The sequence below is a fragment of the Leopardus geoffroyi genome, chromosome B1, assembly GCF_018350155.1.
Source record: "Leopardus geoffroyi isolate Oge1 chromosome B1, O.geoffroyi_Oge1_pat1.0, whole genome shotgun sequence".
NCBI lineage: Eukaryota > Metazoa > Chordata > Mammalia > Carnivora > Felidae > Leopardus > Leopardus geoffroyi.
Genome location: NC_059327.1, coordinates 51,231,223 through 51,253,290, shown reverse-complemented (window position 1 = coordinate 51,253,290; position 22,068 = coordinate 51,231,223). Strand labels below are relative to the sequence as shown.

At 38.0% G+C, this 22,068-nt stretch overlaps 1 protein-coding gene and 1 long non-coding RNA gene across 7 annotated transcripts in view; one reads left to right on the top strand and one right to left on the bottom strand.

Moving 5' to 3' along the window:
* Nucleotides 1–22,068, top strand: part of LOC123589567 (serine protease-like protein 51) — a 67,865-nt gene that overhangs the window by 17,847 nt on the left and 27,950 nt on the right. For 4 of the 6 annotated variants that reach the window (XR_006708401.1, XR_006708399.1, XM_045461880.1 and 1 more), the window contains exons 2-4: nt 10,627–10,831; nt 20,060–20,252; nt 20,886–21,145. Coding sequence is in view for 4 of the 6 variants with exons in the window: in XM_045461880.1 (XP_045317836.1) it covers nt 10,648–10,831; nt 20,060–20,252; nt 20,886–21,145 (637 nt within the window). In the remaining 2 variants the exon portion in view is untranslated. Of the gene's footprint in view, nt 1–10,626; nt 10,832–11,381; nt 11,529–20,059; nt 20,253–20,885; nt 21,146–22,068 lie in introns of those variants that run through there. The other 2 variants (XM_045461851.1, XM_045461862.1) reach the window with 2 other exon arrangements.
* On the bottom strand, nt 5,961–11,380 carry LOC123589671. The gene is made up of 2 exons (XR_006708429.1): nt 11,128–11,380; nt 5,961–6,075 (listed from the first exon to the last, which is right to left on the bottom strand). It is a non-coding gene; the product is annotated as an uncharacterized LOC123589671 (long non-coding RNA).

Genomic DNA, 22,068 nt, shown 5'->3' with positions numbered 1-22,068 from the left:
ATATTATGTTGAATAACAGTGGCGAGAGTGGACATCCCTGTCTTGTTCCTGATCTTAGGGGGAAAGCTCAGTTTTTCCCCATTGAGGATGATATTAACATTGGGTCATTCACATATGGCTTTTCTGATCTTGAGGTATGCTCCTTCTACCCCTACTTTCTTGAGGGTTTTATCAAGAAACAATGCTGTATTTTGTCAAATGCTTTCTCTGCATCTATTGAGAGGATCATATGGTTCTTTTCCTTTCTTTTATTGATGTGATGAATCATGTTAATTGTTTTGCGGATATTGAACCAGCCCTGCATCCCAGGTATAAATCCTGCTTGGTCGTAGTGAATAATTTTTTTAATGTATTGTTGGATCCGGTTGGCTAATATCTTGTTGAGGATTTTTGCATCCATGTTCATCAGGGAAATTGGTCTATAGTTCTCCTTTGTAGTGTGATCTCTGCCTGGTTTTGGAATCATAGAAAGAGTTTGGAAGTTTTCCTTCCATTTCTATTTCTTGGAACAGCTTCAAGAGAATGGGTGTTACCTCTTCCTTAAATGTTAGGTAGCATTCCCCTGGAAAGCCATCTGGCCCTGGACTCTTGTTTTTTGGCAGATTTTTGATTACGAATTCAATTTCCTTACTGGTTATGGGTCTGTTCAAATTTTCTATTTCTTCCTGTTTCAGTTTTGGTAGTGTATATGTATCTAGGAATTTCTTCATTTCTTCCATATTGCCCATTTTATTGGCATATAATTGCTCATAATATTCTCCTATTATTGTTTTTATTTCTGCTTTTTGGTTGTGATCTTTTCTCTTTCATTCTTGATTTTATTTATGTTGGTCCTTTGCTTTTTCTTTTTGATTAAACTGGCTAGTGGTTTATCAATTTTGTTAATTCTTTCAAAGAACCAGCTTCTGGTTTCATTGATCTGTTCTACTGTTTTTTTGGTTTTGATAGCATTAATTTCTGCTCTAATCTTTATTATTTCCTGTCTTCTACTGGTTTGGGGTTTTATTTGCTGTTCTTTCACCACTTCCCTAAGGTGTGAGGTTAGGTTGTGCATCCAAGAATTTTCTTCCTTCTTTAGGAAGGCCTGGATTGCTATATATTTTCCTCTTATGACCACCTTTGCTGCGTCCCCAAGGTTTTGGGTTGTGATGTTATAATTCTCATTGACTTCCATATACTTTTTAATATCCTCTTTAACTGTTTGGTTACCCCATTCATTCTTTAGTAGGATGTTCTTCAATCTCCAAGTATTTTTTACCTCTCCAAATTTTTTCTTGTGGTTGATTTCAAGTTTCATAGTGTTGTGGTCTGAAAATATGCACGGTGTGATCTCGATCATTTTGTACTTACTTAGGGCTGTTTTGTGTCCCAGTATATGGTCTATTCTGGAGAACGTTCCAGGTGCACTGGAGAAGAATATATATTCTGCTGCTCTAGGATGAATTATTCTGAATATATCTGTAAGTCCATCTGGTCCAGTGTGTCATTCCAAGCCATTGTTTCCTTGTTGATTTTTTGATTAGATGATCTGTCCATTGCTGTGAGTGGGGTGTTGAAGTCTCCTACTATTATGGTATTACTATCGATGAATTTCTTTATGTTTGTGATTAGTTGATTTATATATTTGGGTGTTTTCACATTTGGCACATAAATGTTTACAATTGTTAGGTCTTCTTGGTGGATAGACCCCTTGATCTTGTTTTCTTACCCATTCTGTTACCCTATATCTTTTTAGTGGAGCATTGAGTCCATTGATGTTTTTAGTGACTACTGAAAGATATGAATTTATTGCCATTATGATGCTTGTCGAGTTGGAGTTTCTGGTGGTGTTCTCTTGTCCTTTCTAATCCTTGTTGCATATATATATATATATATATATATATATATATATATATATATAATTTTCAATCTTTTCTCCCCTCAGCGAGTCCTCCTTAAAATTTCTTGTAGGGATGGTTTAGTGGTCACAAACTCCTTGCTGGATAAAGAAATCTTGGCTGCATATTTTTCTGATCCAGCACACTGAATATATCCTGCCACTCCTTTCTGGCCTGCCAAGTTTCTGTGGATAGGTCTGCTGCAAACCTGATCTGTCTTCCCTTGTAGGTTAGGGCCTTTTTTCCCTTGTTGCTTTCAGGATTCTCTCCTTGTCTGAGTATTTTGTGAATTTGACTATGATATGCCTTGTTGATGGTCGGGTTTTGATAAATCTAATGGGGGTCCTCCGTGCTTCATGGATTCTAATGTTTGTGTCTTTCCCCAGGTTAGGAAAGTTTCCCACTATGATTTGCTCACATAAGCCTTCTACGCCTATTTCTGTCTCTTCCTCTTCTGGGACCCCTATGATTCCGATGTTGTCCCTTTTTAATGAGTCACTGATTTCTCTAATTCTTAAGTAGTGCTCTTTTGCCTTAATCTCCCTTTTTTTTCTGCTTCATTATTCTTTATAAGTTTGTTCTCTATATCATTGAATCTCTGTTCTGCCTCAGCCTTCCTTGCCACTGCGGCATCCATCCATGATTGCAGCTCAGTTATAGCATTTTTTAATTTCATTCTGGCTATTTTTCACTTCTTTTATCACTGCAGAAAGGGATTCTAACCTATTTTCAACTCCAGCTAGTATTCTTATTCTCACGATTCTAAATTTTGGTTCAGATATCATGCTTGTATCTGTGTTGGTTAAATCCCTGGCTGTCATTTCTTCATGCTCTTTCTTTTGGGGTGAATTCCTTCATTTTGTCATTTTGAGCAGAGAAAAGGTATTAACGAGGTAGAAAAATTAAAATAAAAAATTTAAAATTAAAAAATATTAAAATTAAAAAATTAAACACACACACACATAAATCGAATAAATGATGCTAGATCCTAGGTGTTTTGGTGTGGGTGTTGAAAGTGGCTTGATAGATTAGAGAAAAAAAGGGAGGGGATGAAAAAAAAGGAAATTGTTTGAGACTTTGAAAAAGTAAATACACTGAAGTATACTAAAATGAGATGATGGGAGTAAAGTAGAATTTGAAAAAATTTACACAAAAGTAAAGAATATAGTATCAAAAAATTAAAGAAAAATATTTTTATCAGAAATTGAAAATAAAAATGAATTTTTTTTGTTTCTATATTCAAGAAAAGGAAAAGAAACAAAAAAGAGGAAAAAAAGAAAAAATAAAAAGGCGATTTTTTGAAAATTTGTAAAGGTGAATACACTGAAGTAGACTAAAATAAAATGATGGATGTAAAATAGAATTTGAAAAAAATTACACAAAAGTAAAGAATATAGTAGAAAAAAAATTAAAGAAAAATATTTTACTAGAAATTGAAAATAAAAATGAATTTTTTCTTTTTCTATATTCAAGAAAAGAAACAAAAAAGAGAAAAAAAAAAGAAAAAATCATTTGAAAATTTGAAAAAGTGAATACTCGGTAGTAGACTAAAATAAAATGATGGAAGTAAAATAGAATTTGAAAAAATTTACACAAAAGTAAAAAATATAGTAAAAAAATTAAAGAAAAATGTTTTTAATAAAAATTGAAAATAAAAATGAATTTTTTCTTTTTGTGTATTCAAGAAAAGAAGTAAAAAAGAGAAAAAAAAAAAGAAAACCGAATAGATGGACCTGCTAACAGATTGAAACAGGACTGAAATTACTTCGTTTTCCCCTAGAAGTCAGACTATGAAGTGCTTTATAGTCCGTAAAGTAAGTAGGAGGTGAGACTTATGTTCTTGAAGAGCGAGGTTGGACCAGTTGGGCGGGGCTCAGTGCAATGGCTCTGTTCTTTACTAGATGGCGATGCTAGCCTACTGGGGTGGATTGTTGTGAGGCTCGCAGGTGCTTATGCGCATGCGTGGGAGTGGTGAAAATGACGTCACCCGTGTACCCAGTCTGTTCTGGATCAGCAATCGCGCACCCATCCTCTGTCTTCAGCTCTCGTCCACTCCCCCCTTTTTCACTCTCATGACTAAGCCCCAGGCAATACCTGTCTCCCAAGTTTTGTCTCAGATGCAGCTGCCTTCCCTGGCCCCTTACTTCTGAAAGACTGTGGCTTTGACCCGTTCCGCCCCTTTGTGGGAGGGTCTCACCGAGCAATGGCCGAATGAGCAATGGCCGAACATTGGCTGTACCCACAAACGCTTGCTGGAGCCTTCTGCTGCCGGTGCCTCGAGACTGTGTCAGGTGCCAGCCTGCCCCAGAAAAAGTTCAAGAGATTTTGTAGCAGCAGCATTTCAGGGATTATGGAAAATCACAGCACACAGCTGGCACCAGGCTTCACCCTTAAGGACCCTTTTCCAGCACCAGCAATTGTAGCCGTTTTCTGGGGTCTTCTGGGACCAGGTGGCTTCAACAGTCTCTACCAAATGTCCATCCAGCAGTGGAACCGCTTTTCCCTGTGTGGCCCGAGAACGTCCCAGACCCCACTCTGTTCCTGGGGATTCACCCTTCCCACCAGAGCACTGCCAGGTATCTAGCTGTGGAGTTGCAGCCTTTGCACTTCCCTTGTTTACAGTCTTAATGGAATTCCAACCCTCTCCTTTCTCCTTTCTCCCTTTCTAGTTTAGTCCCTGTGGCTATTTCCAATTTATTACTTTCTCTCCAGCTGCTTTTGGGGAGGGGTGCTTTTCCTGTGTTCTCCTCCTGGTCTCCATCCTCTCTCCACCCGCAAAAGCACCTCCCTTCCCGCAGCTTCTCACTCCCCAAGTTCACTTGTCAGCGCCGCATACGTGGGGAATTCTGTGGTTCAGGTTGTGCAGATTGTTGTGTTAATCCTCCAATCAGCGTTCGAGGTGTGCAGGATGGTTTAGTGTTGGTCTGGCTGTATTACATGGATGCGAGACACAAAAAAAACTTCCATGCTGTTCCGCCATCTTGGCTCCTGGTGGGTGTCCTTTTCTTAATGCCATCTAGGAACTCATCTGCTGCTTCTTGGTCAGCAGAAGATGCTCTCCTGTTATCTTGACATTTTTTAATCTAAACCTCTTCTTAAAATTATCAAACTATCCTTTGTTGGCATTAAATTCACCAGCTTTAGATCCTTCGCCTTCCTTTTGCTTTGGTGTTATATAATGACATTGCTTTTCCTGAAATCATATTAGAGGCTAAAGGCATGCCTTTCTTATAGTAATCCTGCACCCATATGAAAGCTGCATTTTTAATATGAGATAAAAAGGCACTTTGCAAAAAGTTCAAGGTTTTTGCACCTGCTGGCATAGCTGCAGTGATGTCTTCACGGATTTCCTTTTCTTTTTGTTACAAACGTCCTTATGCTGTAAGGGTTAAATTGTAGTGTAGGGCTAATGCTTAGCTTGAAAGATAACAACTTTGTTCTGACACTGAAGGTCAAAAGATAATAACCTTGCTTTTACTCTTGTAAATCATACTTCATACTCTTGTGAATCAGGCTTTACCAATGAAGGAAACAAAACCTCAAAAAGAGCATCAGAGACAAGGTCAAGGAGATCCACTGGTTGCAACTTAGCGGCAGAAAGTCTAAAATAATTACCTCATTTGATAACTGTTTCTGACTCATCTGGCAACTGTTTCTAACTCATCTGGGAACTGTTTCTCTCTTCTGTTCCCAGATAATGATAAAACGATGTGATCGGCTTTAAAAACTCTGTACCCCGGCTGTTCGGGGCCACACTCTTATCAAGAGTGTTGGTCCCGATCGGTCGGCCTTGCCTCTCATTGTAATAAACTTTGTTGTGACTGTCACTGGTGCCCGTAGCATTCTGTTTCAGGAGTTGTGTGGATGCAACAATGCTGGATTCGTTTATCTTGGAAATGGCGGGCAACCACAGCTGCACACGTCAGCGTATGATACATTTGAAAGAAACTTTTTCTTGTAATGTCATGACTTTTTTTCTGCTTCTTGGGATCACTATCAGTATCACTAGTAACACTTCATATGGGTGCATAGTGTTACTCAAGGTTTACAGTATTGCACTAAACATAATGAAAAATACACAAGAACCATGAGAGATCACTTTTTACTGCAATATACAATTTACTGGAAAGACAACAGCTTACATGGAAATAATTGGCATCACAACATTTTAAGTGGATACTCCCAACACTGGAGCTCTCTGCAATAGCAATGGGAGATGGTTATGAAATTATTACAGTAGTACAGTATGGTTAATTTTGTGCAGTTATGATTTAATACTGCATTTTTATGTTTACTTATTATTTCTTATTTGACTGTGAATTGTTCCGTGTATGGTCTATAATTTTTTGTGCCTATGCTTTGACAAATTTTAACCTTTTGTAAGAAATATGTGTGTATTTTATAGCAGTAAATGATAAAATAATCTAGTATATACATATATTTTGTGCATTTGTGGCACACCAAATTTTTAAATTTTTTTGATATTTCTAGGCTATGCAATTTGTCTGTTTTTCCAAATTGTTGCAAATCTCCAAAAATTTTTCCACAGCATTTATTGGAAAAAATATGTGTAAGTGGACTTGTGCAGTTAAAAATCCATGTTATTCAAGGCCCACATGTGCCCTAGACTGAGTGACTTAATAAACAGATATTTATATCTCATAGTTCTGGAAGTTGGAAATACAAACTCAGGGTGCCAGTATGGTTGGTTCTTAGAGCTCTCTTCATGGTTTTCAAACAGCTGCCTTTTCAGTGGGTCCTCACATGGCAAGTGAGAGATATCTCCCCGTCTCTTATAAGGACACTAATCCAATTCACGAGGACTCCACCCTCATGACCTAATTATCTTTCAAAGGCCCACCTCCAAATCCTGTCACATTGGAGTTATGTCTCAACAAATGAATTTGGAGGGGGATACACACATGTAGTCCACAACTGCATTGTAATGCATCCCAAAGATGCTTGCTGTGATGACGCAGTAGTGTTCTGGAGCCCAGTTTACAAGTTAATCACCAACTTTGCATTTTTGGTCAGGGGAAGATCATGATCATTGTCCTAGGTATACAGTCTCTGAAGTCATCTTTACATCTAACCCTCTTGGATTCTGAGTGAGGTACCTGGCGTTGTGGAAGGATAAGGCACTGGCTTGTTCTGATGGCTTCCTGCATGTCAAGGTTTTGCATTTCCCATCACATTTAATCTGGAGAACAACTCTGTAAACTAGACCAAATTATCTCCTTTCCTCATTTCACAGCGAAGAAAGCAACCTAGGACAAGTTAAAGAACCAGACCAGATCACAAGTTACTGGGTCTAGGGGTTAATTTTATGTGTTAACTTGATTGGATCATGGAGTGCCCAGATATTTAGTTAAACATTATTTCTGGGGCGCCTGGGTGGCGCAGTCGGTTAAGCGTCCGACTTCAGCCAGGTCACGATCTCGCGGTCCGTGAGTTCGAGCCCCACATCAGGCTCTGGGCTGATGGCTCACAGCCTGGAGCCTGTTTCCGATTCTGTGTCTCCCTCTTTCTCTGCCCCTCCCCCGTTCATGCTCTGTCTCTCTCTGTCCCAAAAATAAATAAACGTTGGAAAAAAAATTAAAAAAAAAACAAAAAACATTATTTCTGAGTGTGTCTGTGAAGGTGTTGTCAGATGAGATTAGCATTTGAATTTGTCCATAGAATAAAGAAGATGGCCCTTCCCAATGTGGGCAGACATTTTCCAATCACTTGAAGGCCTGAATAGAACAAAAAGGTGGAAGAGGGGAAATTTTTCTCTCTGCTTGATTATGTGAGCTGTGACATCAGCCTTCGGCCCTCCGACTTACACAATTAACCCTCTGGATCTCAGGCTTTTAGAGTTGGAGTAGAACTTACATCACCATTTTTCTTGTTTCTCAGGCATTTGGACTTGGATTAGAAATACACCATTGGCCTTCTGGCTCTCTGGCTTCATACTACATCAATGACTTTCTTGGGTCTCCAGTTTGCAGATGGCAGATAATGGGACCTCTTAGCCTACATAATTGCATGAGCCAATTCCTTATAATAATAAATCATTACATGTTTGATATATAATAGCCTATTGGTTCTGTTTACCTGAAGAATGCTGATTAATTACTCTAAATATGCCATGATCCAAACCCAGTTCTTCCCAGCTCCAAGTCCATTACTACTCCACATTGTGCTTTTAGACATATAACCATAGTTAATTTTCACATTATTTTGTCTCATCCTCTGGAAAAACCCATGAGGAGAGAGGAAAAAAACTTTGACTTGCTCAAGATAATACAACTCATCAGGGAAAAGCACACCATTCCCATGTCAAACTACCTTGAGTGGGAGGCCAGCCTTTGTTCTCAGGGCATTCATTCATTCATTCATTCCAACTATTTATTGTCTAATATGTACCAAGAAATTCTCTAAGAACTAGGGATGTAGGAGTAAATACAAAATGAAAAGCCCTTGCCCTCACTAAGGTTATAGTCTAGTGGAAGAGACAGAAATTAAATAAATCCTGAAGATATAGACTCTATCAGATGATCATAAGTGCTATAGGAAAATAAAGCAGGGAAAGAGTATAGGGAGTGCAGATTGGGGAAGGTAGCAGGTGTTTTTAACAGAGTGTTTGGGGAGGTCTAACTGACAAGGTGACAGAAGAGACCTTAATGAAGGAGGGAGCAAGACTTGTACATAATTGGCAAGCCTTCTAGGTAGCTAGGGAGACTTGTAGGTAACTGGGGATTCTTGTAGGTAACTGAGGAATATTGTTGTAATCTTGTAATATAATAAGAAATATATGTTGTGGTCTTCATCTGGGTCCCTGGCCAGAACCCTTAAAATCTTTGTAATTTATTAAGTCTAAGAACAATAGAAGCATCTTTGTTTTAATATGTGCTTCTCGTCGTGGCCCCTAAAGTAGCTCTCAGGTGATAAAGAAGAAAGGAGTGTCTCTTTTTTTATCCATAACAAGCCTTTTTCAACCACATCTGAGTTTATGTTAATATGGTGACTTGAAAAACCCCTTAGGATAGAGAACTGATCTCCTGATTAGAAGATCTCCTGATTAGAAGGTTAGAACTTATAGCCCCAGAGCTGGAGATTGAATTAATCACCAGTGGCCAGTGATTTAGTCAATCATGCCTACATAATGAGGCCAACATAAAAACCTTAACTGAAGGAGCTCAGAGAACATCTGGGTTGGTGAACATATGATGGTGCTGGAACAGGGGCATACCTAGAGAGGGCCTGAAAACTCCATGTCCCTTCCCATACCTTGTTCTATGTATCTTTTCCATTCGGTTATTCCTGAGTTGTATTCTTTATAATAAATTAGTAATAGTGAGTAAAGCACTTTACTGAGTTCTGTGAGCTATTCTAGCAAATTATTGAAACTTAGGAGGGGGGTCGTAGGAACTCCTGATTTATATATAGAGGGTCAGTCAGAAGTGTAAGTGACAACCTAGATTTGTGATTGGCATCTGAAGTGGATGCAGTGTTGTGGGACTGGCCCTTAACCTGTGGGGTCTGCACTAACTCCAGGTAGTTAGTTGTCAGAATTGAGTTCAACTGTAGAACACCCATTCAATATCCACTAAAAACTGGAGAAGTACTTGATGTGGAAAAACCCACACATCTGATATCAGAACTGTTGTGAGAATAAAGGAAAATAGGAGTTCTTATTTTACTTGTAGACAACAGCTACTTTAGGCAGTTGGCACTTCCTTATTCAACCTCTCATATAGTCATTCTTTAAATTCTTTACAAAGACTGTTGTACCTGGGAAGAGATAGTGTGGTAGCTATAGAGTAAGTCAGAGTAGAGGGAGAGCATTTTGAGACTGTAGTTTATTTAGAAGGTTTTAAGGTGGAAATGACTTGAACACATTTAAATGGGGATGAGAAAGATGTGGAAGAGAAAAGGAGCATGAGGACGAGGAAGAGAGTATATAGTTGATAATATCAGATTCCTAAGGATGTGGGAGGATGGCGAGGTTCAGAGTACACGTGGAGGGGTTATCTTTAATCAGGAGGCATTGCTCCTCTTTGGAACATTCTAGTCCTATTTTGCACAGTAAACACACTCTTCTTATTTTCCTATGGTACTTCGGACAATTGCCAGCCTCCTTTTCCAGCTCTGCTTCCTCTGTATGATGGTAAATGTGGGCAGTTCTTCTAGGCTCAGACCTAGTCCCTCTTTGCTTTTTTCTCCACACCTTCTGAGTGGACAATCTCATTCATTCCGGTGATTTCAATAGATGGATGACTTTCCAACTGATACTTCTACCCCTAATTTTCAAATCTGTACTTGTATCTGCCTGTTAATCCTGTATAGCTCATCAATCACATTACTTTTATATTCAACCTCTTTAGTATCTCTCAATTGCATCTGTTTCTTGGTAACTCCACTGTTACAGGCTGAACTGTGTCCCTCTTAAAATTTGTATGTTGACATCCCAGCCCCCAGTACCTCAGAATGTAACCATATTTGGAGGTAAGGTTTTTAAAGAGATGATTAAGTTAAAATTAGGTCTAATCCAATATGACTTGTGTTCTTATAAACAGAGGAAGATGGTTACCAGTGGGGACATAGGTGGGGGATGGTTGAAAGAGGTGATGGGGATTAAGGAGTGTACTTGTGATGAGCACTGGATCATGTCTAAAAGTGTTGAATTGCTATATAGTACACCTGAAACTAATATAACACTGTATGTTAACTACACTGGAATTAAAATAAAATTTTTTTCAAAAAGAGGGAGAGATACCAGGAGTACATGTCCACAGAGAGAAGACCATGTGAAGAGGCAGCAAGAGGGTGGCCATCTGCACACCAAGGGGAGATGCCTGGAACAGATTCTTCCATTATCGCCCTCAGAAGGAAACCAATCCTGCTGACAAACTTGACCTGGGACTTCCCAGCCTCCAGAACTGAGAAATTTCTGCTGTTTAAGCCACCCAGTATGTGATATTTTGTTATGGTAACTTTGGCATGCTAATACACCCACCCTTTTTTACTATTTTAGGCCACCACCATCTTTCATCTGCATTTCTGGAGCCACTTCTTAAATTTTATTCTCTTTTCTAGTTTCATCCTCTCTAAAATAATCTCTGTGTTATACTCAGAGTAATCTTTTCATGCATATGTGACTATATGACGTACTTTCACTCCACCACTCTCCTCATTAATGTCACAAGACAGTTAAATATCCTAAAAAGTCAGAGCAGGCTTTGAGATAAAACATATGAAAACTTACCTAAGGAAGTTTTGATGCCAAAGCAAATGGTAGACTATGTGGCTCCTCAAGAGGCTCAGAGTCAAAAGTGGGAAGGGAGTGTGCAGATTAAAGTTTGCCTAACATGGTATCTCTTTATTCCCCACTGCACAGGGAATACAGGGGAGGATTGGCCACACAGATTCATTAAGCCAGGCTTTCCTGCATCCCCTGTTTCCTCTCTAACCCCAGGCTTACTATGATGTCACCCAGGACCAGCTTGGTATTTGTGATGGCCCCAACTGAAACAGTTGCAGCTGGCACTTTATCAGCTTTGGCTAGAGGCATAGGTTGAGCAATTCTGGACTGGAATGAAAAGAAGATGCTCCAGCTTCTAATTCCACTGCTCATGGCACTCAAGGGGCATGCCCAAGAAGAGTCAGGTCTGTGCCAGGCTAACAGAGCAGAGGATGGAGAGAGGCCTGCAACCTCTTACCTGGTTCCTGTAGAGTTGATGTAGAATTCTGAGGGAAGGTTGTGTTAGAGCAAATGGCTCAGGAAATGAGGAGATCACAACTGATTAACCAAAGTAGATATTTTGGGCTGAGTGAATAATGCCATTTAAAATGATCCCCCAGGATCTGGAAATACAGGAGACTTGGAGTAACATTAGCAATTGCCTCTGCTTCTCCAGGCTCCACTCCCCTCTTTGTAAATGTATTAAGCACCTTTGTGAGCCCAGCATAGTGCTGGGACCACAGTGGAATAAAGACCTTATTAACTTAGACAACCTGTATTAGATTATGTAATCTCATAAAGTGGGAAAAGTTATAGGACTATTATTATAAGAACAAGTGAATGAATGCAGCATTTTCAAGTATGTTCTGTAGACCCCTTGTCCTATTAGAAGCTTATGGTTAGACAAGATTTAGAAATGTTCTCTTCATTACTTTTTCTGTAGAGTCACAGTGGATACTCACATAGTAAAAGTTATGAGAAATCTCACTGTAGAGAAAATAGAATAATTTTATTTAATCTGGTATTTCTGAAATGTATCTGGTCACAAGACCACCCTTTAGACCCCTATTTGTAACGTTTTCCTTATTTGTAACATTTTAAATTTATTCTTTTGAGAATTACCGGTTCCTATAGTTTTCTCATTTTTCCTACTTGAATGGGTGTTGTAAACTGGTTTGTAAGAACTTTAAAAAAAATTTTAATGACATTAGCCCTTTGTCTCTTATGTGTGCTGCAAAACATTTTCTCCTAATTCTTCAACACTCTTCAAACTCTATTTTGTTTTCTTTTTTTTTTTTTAATTTTTTTTTCAACGTTTATTTATTTTTGGGACAGAGCGAGACAGAGCATGAACGGGGGAGGGGCAGAGAGAGAGGGAGACACAGAATCGGAAACAGGCTCCAGGCTCTGAGCCATCAGCCCAGAGCCCGACACGGGGCTCGAACTCACGGACCGCGAGATCGTGACCTGGCTGAAGTCGGACGCTTAACCGACTGCACCACCCAGGCGCCCCTTCAAACTCTATTTTGGACAAAATGTAAAAGTTTTAAATTTATGTAAAAGTTCATCAATATTTTTACTTATGGTTCTTGGCTTTTATTTGATGTGCTAGAAAGATCTTCTCATCCCAGATTATAAACACAATCAGACCTGTAGAATAATGTGAGCTCTGAAGTTAGATTTTCTGCAACTAATTACATTTCCTCCACATACTTGCTATGTCATCTCAGAATGTATTACTAAATATCTTTGTATTCATTTCTCCATCTGTAAAATGGTAATATTAAGGTTACTGTGAGGATTATATATGCATAAAGTTCTGAGAACAGTGCCAGGTACCTTGTAAATACTGAAAATTTGTTAGCTGCCATTATTCCAGCATTTGTATGATTTTGTCTTAAATTAATGTTTTCCTCATCCCAAGTTGATAAAGATATTTTCTTATGTTATTTTCTAGAAACTTATTATTCATATTTTACATTTAGATATGCAACCCATTTAGTTTCAAATTTTATGTACAAACAAGGTAAAGTTCAAGATTTTTTTTTAGAAGAAAGTAACCTACAAAGGAACCCTCATTTATCTATCTTCAGATTTCTCAGCAGAAAATCTACAGGCCAGGAGAGAGTGGAACGACATGTTCAAAGTGTTGAAAGATAAAGCTTGCCAGCCAGGAATACTTTATCCAGCAAGGTATCCCTCAGATATGAAAGAGAAATAAAGCTTTTGTCAGACAAACAAAATCTGAGAAAGTACACCACCACTAGATCTGCCTTGTAAGAAATGCTGAAAAGAGTCCTCCAGTCTGAAATGAAAAAAACAAAAATGCTAATCAGTGCCATAAAAGCAAATGAAAGTATACAATACTCTAGCAAAGGTGAAAAACAAACAGTCAGAATCAGGAAACTGGCACTCTATATTAGAATGCAGTGTTAATTATATTATAAAGGCTAAAGGAAAAGAGCATTAAAAATAACTATAGCTACTATAATTTCTCAATGAATTTCACAGAATAAGAAAAGGTAAATTGTGACATTAAAAATATAAAATTAAAGGGGTAAGAAGGTAGAACTTTTATAGCCAAATGAAGATTAGGTGCTATCAACATTTTTTATATGAAGTGTTTTATGTAAGCCACATAGTAACCACAAACTAAAAACCTAGAGTAGAGCCACAAAACATAAAAAAAGGGGAGACTGACCAAATCCCCAGGGAAAACCACCACTTTACAAAGATAGACAGAAACAGGGGAAAAGATACAATGGAGATACAAAACAACCAAAAGGTAAATGATATGATGGCAGTAGTATGTCTCTATATGCCAATAGTCACTCTAAATATGAAATGAATTAAATTAATTAATGGAAAGGCACAGAATGTCTGGATGGATTAAAAAAAAAAAAAAAGAAGACTCAACTATATGCTGCCTACAGGAAACTCATTTTATCTTTAAAGACACACCTAGACTCAAAGTAAAGGGATGGAAACAGAGATTTCATGCAAGTGGAAAACAAAAGAAAAGTGAAGGTAGCCATACTTGCATTAGACAAAATATACCTTAGGCCAAAAGAGATAACAAGAGATAAAGAAGGGTATTATATAATGATTAAAAAGTATAAGTCAGGCAGAGAAAGACAGATACCATATGTCTTCACTCATATGTGAATCTTGAGAAACTTAACAGAAGACCATGGGGGAGGGGAAGGGGGGAAAAAGTTACAGAGAGGGAGGGAGGCAAACCATAAGAGACTCTTAAATACTGAGAACAAACTGAGGATTGATGGGAGTGGGGGAGAGGGGAAAGTGTGTGATGGGCATTAAGGAGGGCACTTGTTGGGATGAGCACTGGGTGCTGTATGGAAACCAATTCGACAATAAATTATATTTAATTAAGAAAAAAGAATAAAGAAATAAAAATAAATAAAAATAAAAAGTCAATACATCAAGAAGATATAACAATAGTAAATATATATGCACCCACCATTGCAGCACTGGAATATATTAAACAAATGATAATGGATATAAAGAGAGAAATAGACATGTAATTAACAATAGGAGAATTTAACATCCCACTGTCAACAATGGATAGGACACCCAGACAAAATCAAAAGAAAACATTGGATTGAATCATAGTCCAGAACAAATAAACTTAATAGACATATATAGAATGTTTTTATCAAACATCAACAGAACACATATTTTTCCAGAATGCACAGGGGACCTTCTGTAGCATAGATTATATGATAAAACACACAAAAAATCTTAGAAGTTTTAAGAACATTGAAATAATATCAACTACCTTTTCTGACCACAATGGAATGAAGTTAGAAATGAAGAAGAGGAAAGATGGAAAATCTACAAATATGTGGAAAATAACAGTGCATTTCTGAACAACCAATGGGTTAAAGAAGAAATCGAAAGAGAACATTTAAAATCTCAAAACAAATAAAAATGGAAATGCAATGTATCAGGGCACCTGGGTGGCTCAGTCATGATCTTGTGGCTCCTGAGTTTGAGCCCCATGTTAGACTCTGTGCTGACAGCTCAGGTCTTGGAGACTGCTTCAGATTCTGTGTCTCCCTCTCGAAGGAGGGACAGAGAGAGAGAGAGAGAGAGAGAGAGAGAGAGAGAGAGAGAATCTTAAGCAGACTCCACGTTCAGTGCACAGACTGATGTAGGGCTCAATCCCATGACCCTGGGATCATGACCTGGGTTAAAATCAAGAGTCAGACATTTAACCAACTGAGCCACCCAAGCACCCTTAGTAAGCTAATATTAAAAGCCAATTAAGAATACCATAAAACGTAACCTAAATAATATTTGGAATTAACAGAACACACATCTTAAAACAGTTGACTGTTAAAACTTCCATACGAAATAAAAAATAAAATTAAAAAAAAACTTTAATATGAGAGTAATAGGTTTCTATTTTTAAAATATTTTCTGGATTTCAATAAGAACTTATAAAGCATACTGACATATTTTGATGAAAATACTTTAGTTTGAATTTTACATTGAATCACATTTAGATGCTTCAACAACTTTGTAAGGAATTTTTAGATAATTTTAATCCATTCCCAGTGGTTATTAACACACAATAGAATCTAGAATCTTAATAATATAAAGTTTTAGCATAAAATTATAAATTTAAGTATGAATTTTACACACATATTTAGGTCATGTATTTGGTGGCCTCTACAACTAACATGAAAAACAAGAAGTGACTTTCAGAGGTACTTATTGGGGAATAAGCACCCAACAAGGTCCTCAAGTATGGGACATGACTTTGCTTAAGTTACATCAGCTGAACTCACGTATCAAGATCCCAAACTGTCCTAAATCAGATAAACTATTTTTTAAGACTTGAAACACTGACAAAGTTTAGACACAGGGACATAATACTTTTTATTTAATTTATGAGGGCCATTTTTACCTCAGTTAAATTTCATCTGAAAAAAATTATTTAAAACTCTAGTTGTATTATTTCATTATATTCCCAAACTGATTTCACAAGGCCAGCGTACTCTAATACCAAAGCCAGATAAGGATGATATAAGAGAAAAAAAAAAAACAAAAAAAAAAACTTCTGACCAATATCCCTGATGAATTTAGATATACAAATTTTCAACAAAATATTAGCAAACCAAAATCAATACCACATTAAAAGGATACACCATGATCAAGTGGTATTTATCCCTGGGATGAAAGGAAGGTTCAGAAATCAATACATGTGATGCACCACATTAATTGAATGAAAGATAAAAATCTCAATAGATGCAGAAATAGCATTTGACAAAACATATGATCATTTCATTATACAAATGCTCAACATATTGGGTATGGAAGGAACATTCCTCAACATGATAAAGGCCATATATGACAAACCCACTGCTAATATTATACTCAATGGAGTATGGAGGAAAATTGAAAGCTTTTCCTCTTAAGACCAGGAACAAGACAAAGGTACCCATTCTCACTTACTCAACAAGGCACTGGAAGTTTTAGCCAGAAAAATCAGGCAATAAAATAAAATAAAATAAAAGGCTTGCAAACTAAAAAGGAAAAAGTAAAATTGTCTTGTTTGCAGATGATGTAGTCTTATATATAGAAAATACATATATTCCACCAAAAAACCAATCACTGAATTCAGTAAACTTTCAGGATACAAGATCAACACACAGAAATCAGTTGCATTTCCATAGACAAACAACAATATATCTGAGAATGAAATAAAATAATCCCATTCACAGTAGCATCAAAAAATAGGAATAAATTTAACCAAAAAGGTGAAATATCTCTACACTGAAAACTATGGCTTTGATGAAAAAAATTGAAGACACAAACAAATGGAAAAATAGCCCATTTTTATGGATCAGAATTAATATTGTTAAAATGTCCATACTACTCAAAATCATCTATGGAAGCAATGTAATCTCTATCAAATTCCAACAACATTTTTCTCAGAAATAGTAAAAATCTTAAAATTTGTATGGAATCACCAAAGACCCTGAACAGCTAAAGCAATTCTGAGAAAGAATAAAGTTGGAGACATCACACAAAGCTATAGTGAATAAAATCAGACACAAAGACCAGTGGGAAAAAATTGACAGCCCAAAAATAAACTGTCACATATATAGTCAACTAATATTTGACACGGAGCCAAGAATACTCAGTGGGGGAAAAACAGTCTCTTAAATAAATGGTTCTGGGAAAACTAGATGATTACATGAATGAACACCTTATACCACACACCAAAATTCCCTTGAAATGGATTAAAGACTTAAACATCAATAAAACTCCTATAAGAAAACAAAGGGGAAAAGTTCTGTGACACTGGTCTTCACAAAAATTTTTTGGTTGTAACCCCCAAAACACAAGCAATAAAAGGAAACATTAATAAGAGGAACTACACAGCAAACTAAAATGCTTCAGCAAAAGCAAAAGTCAACAAACTAAAAGACAGCCTACTGAATGGGAGAAAATGTTTGCAAATCAAATATCCAGTAAGGGCTTAATATCCAAAATATATAAAGAATATAAATATATAATTTAATAGCCAAATTTTTTCGATTAAAAAATGGAGAAAGGGACTGAACATTTTCCCAAAGAAGACATACAAATGGTCAACTAGACACATGAAACATGAATAGATACATTGACATTACTAATCATCAGGAGAATACAAATCAAAACCACAATTAGATATCACCTCACACCTGCTAGAATAGCTTTTATCAAAAAGACAAGAGATAACAAGTATTCGCAAGGATGTAGAAAAAAGGGAACCCTTGTGCACTGTTGGGAGGAATGTAAATTAATGCAGCCACTATGGAAAACAGAATGGAGTTTTCTTTAAAAATTGCAAATAGAGGTGCTGTATGATCCAGCAATCCCACTTCTAGGTATATATCCAAAGGAAATGAAAACAGGATCTCAAAGAGATGTCTGTATTTTGATGTTCATTTCAGCATTATTCACAATATCTAAATTATGGAAACAACTTAAGTGTCTTTCAATGGATGAATGGATAATTATTCAGCCACGAGAAATAAGGAAATACTGCCATTTGCAACAATATGAATGGACCCTGAGGCATTATGCTGAGTGAAATAATTCAGATAAGAGGAGGACAAATACTTTATGATCTCACTTATATATGGAATCTGGAAAAAACAAGCTCATAGAAACAGAGTAGAATTGTAGTTACCAGTGGCCTAGGGTGAGAGAAATGGGGAAAGGTTGGTCAAAGGATACATATTTCCAGTTAGAAGATGAATAAATTCTGGGGACATAATGTATAACATGGTAATTATAGTTAATAATACTGTATTATATACTAGGAAGTTGCTGAGAGGGGAGCTCTTAAATGTTCTCACTACAAAAAAGAAATGGTAATAATGGGACGTGGTGGAGATGTTAACGCTATGGTGGTAATCATTTTGCAATATATAAATGTATCAAATCAGCACACTGTTCATCTTAAACTTACACACTGCTATATGTCAGTTATATCTTAATTAACCTGTAAAACAAAAATTATCCTCAGTAGAAAGTACTAGAAAGATACTGCAGAAGGAAGGCGATTTTTCCTGGTTCTGTCTGGCATGCTTCTGTTTGCTTTTCCTTGCTCCTACAATATGACTGTTAGAGGAAAAGGACATCCAATAGTGCTTGGCTCCTGCCATGGGTCCCTCTATAAGCTTGAGCCCTGTCCCCTGTTTAGTGATCTGCTGTTATATCAATGGCCCCCAAAATGGCTTTTGTCTACTAGACCATAGATTGTTTATTTCTTCATATCAAGCTGATACCCATTAGCTCAAAGCCTGCTGGTCCCAAACTTAATTTTTTACACATCCATTTATTTTCAACATAACTAAGCAGTTTAGATGTTTAGAGCCTGCCTGTCTTGCATACCCCATGAAACTGCATCCAATATCTGGTAGTCATAGATATGATAAAGCCTGTGATTATAAACACCCCACACCACTGCTGCCCTTCATTGCTCTCTGACTCAGAGACTCCCATTTGTGCCGCTGAGCAATATTACCTAGATGTTAAGCTCTTTCTCTGATCTCTTTCACCTGGGAGTTCCCTTGTCCTCCTCCCCTTCTGGATGGTAGCTCTCATACCTTAGCTTCTGGATGGTCTCAGACTGTTAATGGGCTTCTACTGCATGCAGACCTGTTCAAATAAAGCATGTGTGTGCTACTGCCACCTTGTGGTCATATCTTTTTCTTTGATCAGCTCCCCCAATCCTTCCTATCTCCTACACCCCCTCACAGCAGCAATTCCAACATAGACATTGACACCCCTGGCTGATGAACAGTCTCTTGACACCTAAGTTCCCACCTGCTCTTGCCTACTTGTTACTAGAAGGGACGTTCCAGCCTCACTCCAGCTGTACTTCAGAGGGGTGTTTCCTGCTTTAATAGCAATAGGGACTTAAAAACTTCTATTTTCCCTTGGGCTGCAAACACATTCTCTAGTGATTTCTGAACCCCAACTTTGGGGAGGAGCTCCCCTGCCAAGTTGAGTCCTTTCCTTCTCCCCTAACTTTATGGTATTCTTGGAGTCCTCTTGGCCCTTTGTAGTTATTCCTCTGTTGTAGTTTAAAATTCTTGGTATTAACTCTTCCTTTTCCAATTCTGCATGGTTGCAATCTCCTGAATGGATCCTGCATATCTTTAGCCATTTCATATTGTCACCTCAACCCCTTAACAGTTCTAATGAATCTCCACCCTGACTTCTCCAGGTCTCATGGCTCTTTTTGAATGTGAGGGACAGACATTGGAGGTGTGTTTTGTTAGTGTTTTCTGAGACCTGTCCCCTCCGTGCCTGCTTACTTATTTCACTCAACTTTAGCACTAGTCTAAGCTAGGAAGATGCTGGGAATATTAGATAGAAAGGATTTCTCAGTGCTCATTATGTACAAATGGCTCTTCCATTTCTCTTTCAGACAAAGTTCAATGTGGCCACCGACCTGCCTTTTCAAACTCATCATTGTTACGATTCCATGAATTGTTTGAAGTCCAGGAAGGTGAGTTCCCATGGCAAGTGAGTATCCAGATCTCACGGAAACACCTCTGTGGAGGCTCAATCATACATCAGTGGTGGGTTTTGACAGCCGCACATTGCTTCCCAAGAACCCTGTAAGTTTCTGAAGCGTTGTCTTAATTTACATCAAATCTTCTCTACCTTTTGTCTGGGTCGGGTAGCTTAACGGGTTAGTGCACAAGGCTTATGAACCCAGTTTGTTCCCATTGGCTTTGTACCAGAAAGTATCTTCTCTATACCCACTTTCTCCTTCTAAGTGAGCCATATCCAAAGGTTGACTTCTAGTTGTAGCTATGCACCCAGTAATGGAAAATAAGTACAAGTCTTCCCTTCTGTCTGCCACATGTGTAGACAATACACTGTATTTGTTCATTGTACACACACTCATGAACACCTACCATTGTGCTAGTCCAAGTGCTGGTGATATAGTGGTAAACAAGACAGTCAAACTCTTTGTTGTCAAGGAATTCACATTCTATTATCTTGGATGGATCCATTCCATTTCCTTGAGTCAGGAAATTTCCCTGGGCTGATTATTCACTAGCTCAGAGTCTGGGCTGCTGACTTCTGCCACTCTTGTCTCTAGCCACTCTCTAGGCCACTGCACATCCACTGCTTTGGATTTTTCAGTATTCAGTTGTAAATTGTACTGTTGATAAATTTGTCTACAAGTGTGAAATACAGTGTAAGTATTATTACAGTTTGGAGTTATTATATTCATTTTTTAGGTTAGAAATGGCATTGGGAAATGTTACTGTGGTCATGGGAACCAGAATATTCAGCGACGTCCGCTTGGAGAGAAAGCAAGTGCAGAAGATAATTATTCACAAAGATTATAAACCACCCCACCTTGACAGTGATCTCTCCCTGCTCCTGCTTGCCACACCAGTAAAATTCACTAACTTCAAAATGCCCATCTGCCTGCAGAAGAAGGAAAGGATCTGGGACAGATGTTGGATGGCAGAGTGGGTGACAGCTTATGAATATGGTATGCACCTTCCCTTAAAAGTCCATAGAAAGCTTACATTTAGGCTTCCCTGGGCTAGAAAGCATGTTGCTCTGGAAGATTTTGGCCTCACTACTCTAACTTTGCGATCTTGAGCTAGCTGGCTCCTTCACCTTACTCACCTTTACCTTTTCTCATCTGTATAATGACAGCAATGTCACCCTCAAATCCATTATGTGGATTAAATTAGATGCAATTGTACTTGTAAGGTCCCTAATGAAACCCTGGAATATAGAAGAATCTCAAAACATGAGAGTGATCATTTTTTGGAGCTCAGAGGCCTTTAGAAAGCCAGTTTGGATTCTTCCTCCATGGACTATTTTACAATGTGCACTTCCCCATATGTTTATCATTTGATGAAGTCCATGTTGACCATCATCCTGAGCTAACTGAGCCAGTGATTCCCGAACCAATCTTTGTCATCAATGACTCCACTCCTTTCCCAGGTCACAAGGCTGGCCAAACAGGGAGAAACTCTGGGAGGGTGGAAGTAGGATGGGGAGAAGACCAGAAGTTCCTCTAGAATTAGTTGTTTACCTTCCACAAGTTGGCTCTTACAGGTGTGTCATTTTCCTGGTTCCTCCACTGGCCTGGCAGAGACATTGGACAACACTAAGAAACTGGGCTATTCTGAATCTCTGCACAAGAACCAAGCATGGCTGTGGGGAGATGGTGGGGCGGGGCATGGAGAAAACTCATCCTATGTTTTTATGGCAGGAGCTGGTGCTAGGGGGGTTAGTAGGCTGTTCCAGAGGAAATGAGTTTCCCAAAAGGAATAAATATAAGCATAAATGAAGAATTCACTTATTGGATTGAGTGGAGCATTCCATTAGGTCACCTTTAAGGCCTTCCTACACTGTGATTTGCTAAGTGTTTGCATCATTCCATGACTTCAACCCTGATCA